Source organism: Octopus bimaculoides, chromosome 2 (genome assembly GCF_001194135.2).
Source record: "Octopus bimaculoides isolate UCB-OBI-ISO-001 chromosome 2, ASM119413v2, whole genome shotgun sequence".
Classification (NCBI taxonomy): domain Eukaryota; kingdom Metazoa; phylum Mollusca; class Cephalopoda; order Octopoda; family Octopodidae; genus Octopus; species Octopus bimaculoides.
The window spans coordinates 91,161,716-91,174,856 of NC_068982.1; the positions used below are offsets into that span (position 1 = coordinate 91,161,716).

Genomic DNA, 13,141 nt, shown 5'->3' on the forward strand with positions numbered 1-13,141 from the left:
TATATATATATATATATATATATATATATATTGAGAGAGAGAGAGAGATCAAATCATTTAAGGGTAAAGAGAGAGGGAAAATAACTACATGCGTTCAGCCACATCTCTTCGTCGGGGCATCATCTTTTTGTAGTACACCTAGAGGCAAGTCAGTATGACAGAGATATTCCTCTCCAAGCTAAAAGTATGGAAGGATATGAGATCTACACGTTAACTGAAACACTTGTCAGTTATACACCCCAGAACAACACCGCCCTCTTCTTCAAATAAGCACCTTTTATGATGGTGATCTGCTGTACTTTCCTATATGCTAATTTACAGTTTAGTAGAGCATCGGATCTTTTCACGGCACTGTAAAAATACTGCTCTTTCGTCAGTACCCCTATCTACCTTACACAATCAACTCAGTTGAATTTCATATGACACAAAGTTAAATGAATATGTAATATGCTATACAAGTGAGTATTAGTTACGCTAAACTGTACTGTATTAGTAATTAGTTTAGTATATATTATAAAATAACATACATTTAGGTTATTTCCACACATAAAACATTTAACCTTGCTGTTGAATAGTACAATAGTTATTGCCACAAACGAGGTGACGTTTTATAGCAGCTGACTCTCTTCCAGCGTTCTTGCCTTTCAATCATGTGGGTTACTGAACGTGAAGTCGCATGGTTTAGTTGTTAGAGTATTCGGTTCACGATCGTAAGGTTGTAAGATTGCTTCCTGGCGGCGCATTTTGCCCTTAAGCAAGACACTTTGTTTCACGTTGCTTCAGTCCTCTCAGCTGACAAAAATGAGTTATACCTGTAAATCAAAGAGCCAGCCTTGTCTCATTCTGTGTCACGCTGAATCTTCCTGGCAACTACTTTATGAGTATACGCGTTTGTGGAGCGCTCAACCATTAGCACATGAATATCACAGCACACTGTTCTGTTGATTGGATCAACTGGAATACTCACGATCATAACTGAAGAATGCAGTTTACGGAAGGTATTAAACAAGCAGTTACATGTGTGAGCGGGCACAATTTAATTTATACTGTAAAATACTATATAATGGGCAAATATATCATATTTATAATATTAAATGTAAATCCGAATACTTAACATTACAGTTTGAAATTTAAAATTGTGTCGAGGTATTTAAAACACTGTGCTCCACATAGCCGTAAGTATACATCATGTTTGGATGCAGCTCTGGAAAAGTAGAATGAAAGCGCAAGGTTACATAACTGATATTTCGCTAGCATACAGCAGAAGACTTGAAACGTAATAAGCCTTAGAATTATAGCTGAGTAATTTCATTTCTTATACTAGAGATTTCCGCCAGAGACAGAGATAGGTTCGTTCTCGCTAATGCTAGCATTTGTAACAGAATTTACAAATGGTCATGAAAATCTTTGACACTCTTTAAAGGACTAATATTTATATCTAATGCGGCAAGCACCGTGTAGTAGCAGAAAGCTGTTGACGAGGTGTTGTGGAACATGCATGACTCCCTGTTGATATTAGTAACCTTAAAGTACAGCTTTACTTCTCTGAAGAATATAATATCACATAAATTTATTCCTTTCTACAGGAAAGCGATGTGTTCGGTGATGACCAGTCGACCTATGAAAGGTTATACGAGACGTTTATGCTCTTTGTTTGATGTACCGTATCAGGCAGCTCTAAACCATTCCAATGTATACCCACCTCATTCTTTCCATCCTATAAATTGTTAATATCTATTTCTCTTTTTCTTACATTTAGGGCATTTCATGTACATCGAAGCCTCAGCTAAAGGACGTGGACACAGAGCCGTTCTCAAATCCCCAATTTACAGAGCCTTCAACCAACAATGCGTTCAATTCTTTTACCATATGTATGGCAATCATATTGGCACTCTTAACGTTTTCACACAGGTTTGTTATTTCTAACTATTTCGTTAGACAGTGTTTATATTCTTTTTAAATTTTGTTTTGCGAGTGAAGACAGTGTTGAATTACTGTACAATTAATTATTTTGATTAATGTTTAATATGAGTTGTGTGGCGGAGACGGTAAAGCGTCCTTTTAAAATGCCTTACAGTATTTCGTTAAGTTTTTCCACATATGAGCTGAAATCCCGTCAGAATCGATTTTGTCTTTCATCGTCCCAGAATCTGTAACAATAATACAAGTAAAGCACTAGAACCGATTAAATCAACCGATTAAATCCCCCAACGTATGACGATGTGCCAATGAAAAACCGTAAAAGTTTGAGACAATAAAGGCTGTGGGGTGCTATCTGCAATATATGAACAGCTTTGCCAAATTCATAAGTGTTTCGTAATCCTGCAGTGATGAGTTCTAACCACCACCACCACCACCCCTACCATCAACACTCTCTTCTGTTTCTAGACGAGTCAGATAGTCCTGCACTTTCTGCAACTCACCTAGATATCTGAAATAAGGATCAGTTACTTTTCTGGGAAAGCTAACACCGACACAATATCGTATTATCCAGTCTTCAGTTTATTGTTCATTCGTTTATCACTACGGAAACCGAAATCGACCCTTGGCAATGAAGATCTTTAAGATTTTGAAAAGAACGGTTTATAATTCACACGGTAAGCGCCGTGTCGTACGACTAACTCCCAAATTACAAGATGAAGCAGATGATGAATATCCTTGTAGAGATTCTTTTTTATAACATTCAAGCTTTGGCGGTGTGATCGAAGATTCATAGCTATAACGGAGGTTAGAAATATGGCAGCAGATTTTGTTCGTTGAGGTTTTCTCCCAGTTTTACGTGTATGTGAGATGGTGAAAGTGCATTGTTCTTATCTTGCACAGCTGTGCTGCTTTTACACAACTATCTTAGACCAGTTCAAGAAAAACATTTGGTTGACTTACAAAGAGCCACGATGGTGTCTCTTCAGTGCCTCTTAGTTAGCCATGAGCATATACCTTGATCACGGTGCCAACCACATTATTTTATCAGTATAGTTAGCTTTATACATGAGTTATGAAATGAACCTCAGTTCTACAAGCTAACGAAAGGCTGATCAGTTTTACAGAGCAGTTCTTGTGTTACTTCGAGAGTGATAAACTGTTTTATCTTGTGACACCTATATTCACCGAGAAACAGAGTAGATACCTTGTCCATGGACACATCAATCAGTTGTTTTGTACTCTACTGATTTCGTTATCTACACTTCCCAGTTACTTAATAATGGATCTTCGATTTGAACTGTATGTTCAAACTGAACTGGCAAAACCTGCGTGGATGTATTGCTGTGGTTGATGAAGACTGCCAGTGGTCTATAGTATTTGCTCTAGCTTTATTTATTGTGCTAGAATTACTGATGATAGCTCACACACACACACTTCTTCACCAAAACGTGGTAATAATTCAAATAAAGAGGGAGATGAATAGTAGAGATCGTGATGTACAGAAGTCTTTCGATTCGTCCTTCTACGTTGTGAATTCAAATCATAATACACTAAAAAATTACTTGAAATGCATTACATTCATTTCATCAACTCTAAGCCTTTTCCTCCCTCCTCATCCCTGCACACACACACACACACACACACACACACACACACACACACACACACACACACACACACACACACACACACACACACACACACACACATACTCTCACACACACACACACACACACACACACACACACACACGCACACACACATAAAGCTGCCAGTACGCAGAATAAGATCTTAACCGCAATCTGGAGATTGAAGGGGATTCTCTTCGCTAACACCTATTTGTTCTTTTCATAAAACAGAGCCTTTGGGTCTAGTAAAAGTATACAATATTTCAGAGAAAATTCAATCTTTAGTCATTTATGAATAGCTCAGCTCTCCTTTCATGAAGAAAAATTTCAAAGAAACCAGTAACTTGAACAAGAGTGTCAAACTTTATGAAGCATCGAACCTTCTCTCTAAGGCTAAGTAAAATTCATGACACTTATGAAAATGAAATCTTTTAAATTTAATTTCAGTTGTTAAATATCGTGATTACTATGAAATAAATAAATCGAGATGCTTAACAGAGCTTAATGCAGTAAACTATAGCCAAGGGGACTTGCTAATAGAGGAGCAACTTCCACAACAAAAGTGATGCATTTTCCTTTGTTCGTTGATGCTTTCCAACTAGGTTATTGGTTTTTTGGAAGCAAATCATTATGAAAATAAATAATAACTATTTTCCTAAAGGAATGGATCCCTGCCTAGATCTACTTTTAAAAGAGAAATAATCTTATCCACTTCTTTTATCTGTCTTGAAATTATAGGAAAATAAAATAACTTTAGGAGGATTTAAAGACAAAGATTTTGAAAAGCTGAGTTTATTTTTGCTATGTTTTGTTTACCAGACTTGAACTAGCAGACCTGTTAAAAGACCTTCTAACCATATCATCCCATCTTTCCGTATATATGAGACTACATTTTTCCAATGTACCTTTCCTTTTTTGAAGATCTAGGTCGGTGATTTATAGAGATTTAGTTGCTATTTCTTGAAGATCAGGCGCCCATTTAAACGGTCCCTCGCTGACTCCAAAGTAGTTGCCAATTCTGAACCCCTGTCTTTATACCGTTTTTACATTTAGAGAATTAGGAGACATTTGGTTGCAAGAAGAGAAGGACCTTTGGATATGAACATATTTTTAGTATTTCATTCATCTCAATGAGATACGAACTTATAAATGCATGCCACCATTCTATATATCTGTTTTATTACACTTGGCTTGAACCATTCGTTATATTTCCTATCTTAGTTAAAGGAATTGAAGCAGTTCTCATAGCGTTTATCGAACAATCTAGATGTTCCACTGACTCACGATGGTCAAGAAGTTGCATATATCTGTTCCCAACTCCATAGATATGTAAAACAATTAGTGAAAACATCGAGCATATTACTAAGCCATGCTCAGACACGAGCGGCAGTTGTGCTGCTTTTTCTTCTTTTTTACTTTTTTTTTATTTCTCAGCCACAATGCTTGTTAATGCGAGAATATCGAGAAGAAAATAATATAGACGACAAAAAAATTCAGAATAACAAATTCGGCGAATTATTATTCCTGGCAAAGGAATCAAAAATACTATTTGGAAAATCCTAATCTTAGTAATGATTTCCGATAAAAGCCAAAAATAATCGTTTTATCTTCAAATGAAAAAGAAATCTGTCATTTGTAAATATTACTAAGTTAACTTGGGAGGATGTTATTTATGCAACAGGAATGTAACGCTTTGGTGCGGCATCTAATGATAAGGAGCAGCGAATAAATTTCAAGGCAAGTTGCTGATATAACAAAATATGTATTTCTACTTTACTTTCAGTATCTCTCTTCTGCTTTCTCTTTGTTGCTACGTTATACATGCTCACATTTATTTCCATGTGTGTCTATGAGTGTCTGTTTGATTTTCTTTTACTTAAAGAGTCTGAAGGAAAAGACAGGACTCATGACACTTGCAGTCCCAAGCGACAATGGTATGACCAATGTCGATGATGTTCTGTTTAAATTGTTGCAGCTCAACATCTGCGAGAATGACATGAGCAGGGGGAGAAATTCTAGAGAGCTGATGTTCTGGAGAGGATGAGCTGTGCATAGTGGTTTGTGCGGGTCGGGGTGGCGGTTGATGCAAGAAGGTGAAGAGAGGCAGAGAAACGAGTGAGTCGGGAATGACTGAGTGATGGATGTACGAGGTTAGTAATGATAGTAAAGACTAAGAGAGAAGAAAGCATACCTATAGGCTAGACTTTTCACTGAGTGAATCAGACGAGTGACACTTATGTGCATCTGGTCCGGGATGTCTGTACATGTGGGTACAGTATTCCATTGCGGGCTTCACTCGAGTTTGTAGAGTGTCAGCAAATTTTGTGAGCTGAAATAACGCCTGACTCTGAAGAAAAGGGGTAGTTTTTGAGATGCGATCCTAGCTATACTAAGGATAGGCTTTCGCCAAGAGAGATCCTAGGGGATTATGAGGCCTAACATTTGGAGAGATTGTAAGGACTCTAACTGAGTGATTTTAACGTCTAAGAGGTGCGTGGTGTGGTGACGTTTTATTGACATGGTAATCCTTGAGATTTTTAATATTAAGGTTGGCATGGCTCAAGGATATCGTGTATGGAATCGACGCAAATCTAGGTTGCTTGTGAATAATGATGGTTAGGAAAAGTTAAGGAGGAATGAAGGATTACATTATCTGGATAAGAGTTTGCATTGTTAGATGTGGTGGCATGTAGGTCATTGATGTATAGAAGGCAAAAGATGAGAGACAAAACCGAAGCCTGGAGAACACCAGAGCTGACTGAGAAAGAAACAGAAAGAGTGCCGTCAACAGACACTACAATGGTTCAATCTGATAGAAAGTTATAGATTCAAGAGATCAAAGATTGATGGAAAGGTACGTGAGACGATTTGACTGAAAGCTGGCATATCAGAATGGTCGAAGACTTTCCTGAAGTCTACAGCAACAACATTGCTTTCGCCAAGCCTTTCTCAAACGATATTCCATTGGTAAGTGACATAAGAGAATAACTCTTTAACTAATCTGGCTCTATGGAAGCCCTTCTGGTGATCAGTGAGAAGGAAGATATTCAAGTTGTAGAACGTCAATGATAACGGTTTCCATTACCGTGGAGACGTGTGTGGGAGGGGGGAGAGAGAGAATGGACTCTGAATGATGTGGCTGGGAATCAAGCTTCTTACCACACAGCCACGATTCCTCTCCCTCTCTCTCAGCACCATCTCTTTCTCTTTCTGTATACAAGTTCTTCCTAACTCATTTTATGGACTCCGAAATGATGAAAGGCAAAGTCGACCTCGGTGGAATTTAAATTCAGGACGTAAAAACGGACGAAATGTTGCTAAGCATTTTGCGCGACTTGCTACCGATTTTGCCACCTTGCCACCTTATATTTCTTATATTGTATTTTGTATTAAATGCTTTCAAAATATCATTATTCGGGTTGACTTTACTATTATAATATAATATATATAGATGCATGTATATATGTGCATGTGCAGATAGATGGATAGATAGATAGATAGATAGATAGATAGATAGATAGACAAACAGACAGACAGACAGACAGACAGATATACACATACATACATACATACATACGTACATACATATACATACACCGTATTACACATGGTCGTTTATCTGAATTTATCCGCTATTTTAAGACTGGATAGCTTTATGAGCGGTTGATTAAATTTCTGTGATTTGTGGGGAGGGGTTGTTTTTGTTTATTCCTTTTGTTTTTGTTTTTTATTTTAAAAAGAAACAAAATTTCAATATAGTCATGAGGAAACGACATAGGGCGAAACTGTCGGAGAGTGAGCGTTTGACACAAATATACGCTGATGCAATAAGGTTGGAACGTGGAACTATTTGGTTGTGATAAACACACCTTAATAAATGTACGAATGTCTACACAGGCAACAGCTTCCCGCCGTCCAAAGATCTCCACCCCCAACATTATAGTTTTTTTTTAGCAAATGTGATTATGTGTCCGTGTCAGAGAAGGAACTTCTATATAGTCGTTTGGTCTGGTAGAAACAATAGAAAAATTTCCCTCAAATCATGAATGGACGCATCTGCTACTGTAGTTAGATGACGAGATTATCAGATCTGGAATGCCTTTTTATCATGGTTCTTCTCGGTCAGAACTGACTTGAGGCTATACAATATGTTATTTGGTATTCTTTAGAAATTGTAAATCAAAGAACAACTATTAATGCTGTTATTACCATTGCTGCTGCTGTTCTGTTGTTGCTGCTGCTATTGCTTCTGCTGCTGTTGCTTCTGTTGCTGCTGCTACTTTGTAACTAAATCGAAAGATGCTGACATTTATTTCACATCAATTTTAATTATCTTCATTCTCTTAAATCGCAGACTAAAATGGAAACAGATCCTCGAGCCATATGGAGAGCTTATGGTAACCAAGGTAACGTTTGGATAAAAGCGCGTCTATCAATTCCGATAAACCTTGCCAAGACCGGATATCAAGTAAGTTGCTAATCTTTGGATTATAACGTTCAATAGAATCTGTATATTATTGTTGTCATTATAATAACAATGATTAGGGCGGCGAGCTGGCTAAACCGTTAACATGCCGGCAAAATGCTTAGCTACATTTCGTCCGTCTCTACGTTCTGAGTTAAAATTTCGCCGAGGCCTACTTTGCCTTTCATTCTTTCAGGGTCAATACATCAAGTACCAGTTGAGGACTGGGTCGATGTAATCGACTTAACACCTCCCCAAAAATTTCAGCCCTTGTGCCTATAATAGAGAGCATTATGATAATAATGATTAAGGTAGTGAGCTGGCAGAACCGTTAGCAAGCCGGAAAATATGTTTAAAACATTTCGTCCGTCCTCATGTTCCGAGTTTAAATTCCGCTGAGATCGACTTTCCTTTCATCCTTTCGGGGATGAATACCAGTCGAGCATTAGGGTCTATGTAATTGAATAACCCCTTCCCATAAAAAATTCAGGCTATGTACCAATAGAGAAAGGATTATAACGATGTTTAAGACGGCGAACTGGGAGAATCGTTAGCGCGTCGGACAAAATACTTGGCGGCTTTTCTTTATGTCTGAGTTCAAATCCGCCGAGGTCTACTTTGCTTTTCATCCTTTCGGGGTCGATAAAATAAATACCAGTTGAACCCTAAGATCGATGTAATCGACTTGCCCCACCCACTTAAAATTTCTTGTCTTGTGCCTATATTAGAAAAGATTATTTGTATTATGAAGAGAGCGTGGACGGTGGTGTGTGACAGAGACGGTGTAGCATCGGACAAAATGTTTTGTTGTATTAAGTTCCGTCCATTTACATTCTGCGTTCAAATCCTTCTTGGCCTGATATTGTCTTTCCTCTTTCGGAGTAAAAAACGTACAAGTGAAGTTTTAAGTCGAGATGATTATTTTCTTACAACCCAAATTGTGGCCTTGTACCTATTTAGAAATCAATATTCATAATAAACCGTCGTACACACAGTGAACAGCGAGTATCAAAACGAAGATTTGCATGTTTATTCCTGATACGCTTCGGCAGATTCGAACATGAATCATCATATGCGCATTGAACAGCGAGGATCAAAGCGATGAATTGCATTTTTTTTATCGGTTGTTAGATATCAGCACGGATCAGTAAACAGTTTGTTCGCTAAAGTTATAAACAAGACCATCGGCTCGTTTGATATTCAGTAGATCGAGAATGCTTCTGGCAGACATTACAGAACAATGCCGAAAAACTGGTTTTCCCAGAATACTTTGTACTAATAAGTCGAGTGTGTTCTGAACACACATTGGTCCTAAAGAAGTTGTTCTAACAGCAATCAGTATATTCACGTTCGAATCTGCCGGAAGATATTGGTTTCAAATTTTGGCAGAAGGTCAGCAAGTTTGGGAAAGAGGGTAAATCAATGATACCGACCCCAGTGCTCAGCTAGTACTTATTTTAAATTTGCCGGAACATACTAAGAACAGATATGCAAACTATCACTTATTATTTACTATCAGCATAAAAGCAAGGGTAATCATGGATAACACAAACGGTAGAGTGACAGAGAAAATGAAGAACGTTATTAAATTATGTTCGTTTTCTTTCTGAACCTTGGTGGTCAGTTATTATAAGAGAGATAAGCTTTTCTAGATAAATTGTGTCGGACTTCGAGATTTGAATTTTAAAGTTTAAAATATTTCGTTAGTCATATTGTTATCGATAATGTTTTTAACTGCATAACTGGGCGCATGGAAACATGTGTGCTTTGAGGATGTGAAGCGTTTTTGATTTTGTTAGGTGGGGTTGAAGTGTGTTGTTGTGGGAGTATTAAGATTAAGTCATATAAGTAGTGTTTAGTAGTACTATACTCAGTACGTTGTGTATGTATGTATGTATCTGCCTTTGTTCTTTTTGGTTATATACTTACCTGCCTCTTTCTTGTGTCATTACCAAGACAGGTATTATTTATTTTGAGATATGTATTTGTTTTCAACCCCCAGATTCTAACTACCTAATATTTCCAGGCCTTTGCTTTTGGTTAGTAATTTCATTTCTTCCAGAGACACATTGTCTCAAATGAAACTGATACAGCGATTAAAAGACATTTTTCTCCGAAGATTTTTGATAATAATGGGGCGGGTGAATTGCAGACGCTGAAGAAACTCGTGAAGCACGACGTCGGTAAATCAAAGGATGAATTCGTCGAATGCCAAATAAGTTTAATTACAGTATGAAGTAGAAACCATTTTGAACGACATCCTTTTAAAGTGGTAATTTGGAATAATTGAAGGAATATCGGCCAAAAATCCTTGCAAATACAAGTACGGTAGTTTAGATACTGAACCTAAATCCTACTATTATAGCCTTTGCCTCTCATATTTCCGAAAAATCAATAAAATTCTAGTCAAGTATTGGGAATCGATATATAATCGATCATACTCTCTCGAAATATGTGACTTTGTACCAATCTTAGAAATTAAAGCATATTATCTGCTTGAGACATTTTACTCAGAAAGAAAAGCAAGCAACTTTCATAAGGTGTTTCTGTAGGTTAACCTATTAGCAACTGGAAACTACCATATTTGATTATGTGTAACACGCATTCTCGTGTAAGTTGCACACTGACTTTGTGAGGAAATTTTGAGAGAAAGAAAGAATTTATTTAAATTCAAACAAATAATTTGTTCGTTTATCAAAAGTTTGAATTTTTGTGCTATACAGATATTATGAGTAAACTAGAATTTCAGACGAGAAAAATTAAATAAATTGTTTCAAATTTTGATACTAAGCCAGCTATTTTAGGATGAGGGAGCTAGTTAACTACATCGACCCCAGTTCTCGACTGGAACTTATTTTATAAACCCCCGGAAGGATAAAAAGCAAAGTCGACCTCGGCAGCATTTAAACTGAGAGCGAAAAGTCGAAAGAAATCCCGCAAAGTATTTTGCCTGCAACGATTCTGTCAGCTCGCCTCCTTAAATAAATAAATTAATAAAAATCACTTTAACCGAAAAAAGTACCTTACAAAACGAAAATAAATAGATATTATTTGGAAAAAAATTATGTGTGCGTGTGTGTGTGTGTGTGTGTATAATCAAAATAACAGGATGTCAAATATTAGTGCTATATGACTGTTTCAAACAGCTCCATTTAATTGAACAATGCAAGTATTACATCAATTTAAATACATGGATTTTCAGCAGACAAGATATATAAATATAATTTTTCTCAAACATTTTGTCAGAGCTAGAGGATGAAAGAATTTTCATGCTGTCACTATTGCAGCAAAATTAATCTAAGAGAAGAACTCCAATTTTGGAGTGGCATCGAACATAGTGACGGTCATAGGATTATAATTCATTTTTTATTTTTTTATCTACTTTCTTATCATCAACAAAATATCTAAGGCTAGAATACTACGTTTATTGAGAATAAAGAAGATTGCGAAGTGACAGCTCATAGCTGGCTGCTGGACATAAATGAATATCACTAGATGTTTCTCCTATTCCTTAATTTCTTACTACTTTGATAACTTTGGGCCAGTACAGGCGCAGGCCATACCTAACTCAATAGCACCACCTGGTGAAGTCTTTTAGTCATATGTGGAGCACCATAGCCCACTCTAGCAAAGAGTTATTATTGTTGGAGGCAAATCTGGGGGCAGGAGGTTGGTCCGGGATTTCTTGAAGAAATTTCTCCAGTGAATATTTGAATTTTATGGGATCCGTTTCCGTTTTGATGTATTTTGGTTTGGTAATTAAAGAGAGCTGGACCGGTTGAGGTAAAGTAATTGTGGCGTAATGTTGCTATGTTTACCGAGTTCGATTTTTGTAGTGGGCGGATGGCATGGGGGCCAAGTCTTGGATGGATTTTAAAATTGAATCCAACATCATTTGTGCAATACTGATGGAATATTTTCCACATAACACAAATGATGTAGCGTTCCCGGCGGCGTTGGAGAGAGTTGAGATTGAGTTTTTTTTAGTCGACCCCAGTAATCAGTACCTCTCATGCCGTCTATCAACCTTGTTATTGACCTCTGGAGTGCTTCTGCTTTCATAATGAGTTGCTTCGTATGGCGAGGGACCACAGTGAGCAACAGTACTCAAGGTGGGGTCGGGCAAAAGTAGACTGGGAAGTTCTCATAATCCAAGAGCACATCTTGCGGGCCAAGTCAACTTTGCTGTTTACGTGGGAACTCCAGCTTAGATTGTTATCAACAATTACTCCAAGATCTCTGGTGTTATTGGATAATACTAGGGAGTCACCTGAGGAAAAAGCATATGGTAATTTCAGTGTTTCCTCTTTCCCAAAGTGGATCAAATCAAACTTCTCTTCATTTAAAAGCATATTAATTTTTTCTGCCCATTGGATAATAGCAAACAGTTCATAATGCCATAGATGCCCCTCACCACAAGAAGAAACAAACTTTAATTTCTTATTGTCATAAGAACCCCTCGCCACAAGAAGAAATACACTTTAGAAGGAGTCAATTAGATAGCAGTAAAAGCCCATAAAAGAGGTAGGATAGGGGTGACATTAACTCTTGTCATTATTTTCAGGCAAAGGGACTATGCTATGAAATATAGGACACATTACTGGGATCTAGGAAAACATTAAAAGCTCAGAGGGAAAATTTTTATAATCAAGGTATAGCAAAAGCCCGTGTAGTTGTACAAAAATTAAATTTTAATTCAAAAGTTAAAAAAAAAATTAAGCGGTATTAGAACCATGTTAAATAAGAGGGATATACAGATCAGTTTAAACATTAAAAAGACGATAACTACTATGTAAAATCACCCTAATACCTCATCATTATTTAACTCTTAGGTGGTCGCTTCAAAGGCCACCCAAACAATGATCGCGACTTACATATGGAATTTATATTGAAAAATATACATATTATCTATTGATTGGGAGTAAGGATTCAGAAGCAGTATAATAAGATAAATGGTTCAATAACATATAGACTTAATTAAATGTAAGTATACAAGAAAAATTTAACAGGTACGAAAATTGTGTACTGATATAATTAGATATAACAATATAAAAAATATAGCAAACATACACACATACAAAAAAGATTTATATATATATATATATATATATATATATATATATAT

The 13,141-nt window shown here is 36.8% G+C and overlaps 1 protein-coding gene across 2 annotated transcripts in view; it reads left to right on the forward strand.

Annotated features, from left to right (window-relative positions):
• The window catches only part of LOC106870625 (uncharacterized), a 166,583-nt gene that overhangs the window by 124,148 nt on the left and 29,294 nt on the right, over positions 1-13,141 (forward strand). For both annotated transcript variants that reach the window (XM_014916758.2, XM_052978431.1), the window contains exons 4-5: positions 1,760-1,911; positions 7,906-8,019. In XM_014916758.2, coding sequence (XP_014772244.1) covers positions 1,760-1,911; positions 7,906-8,019 — 266 coding nt within the window. The remainder of the gene's footprint in view (positions 1-1,759; positions 1,912-7,905; positions 8,020-13,141) is intronic.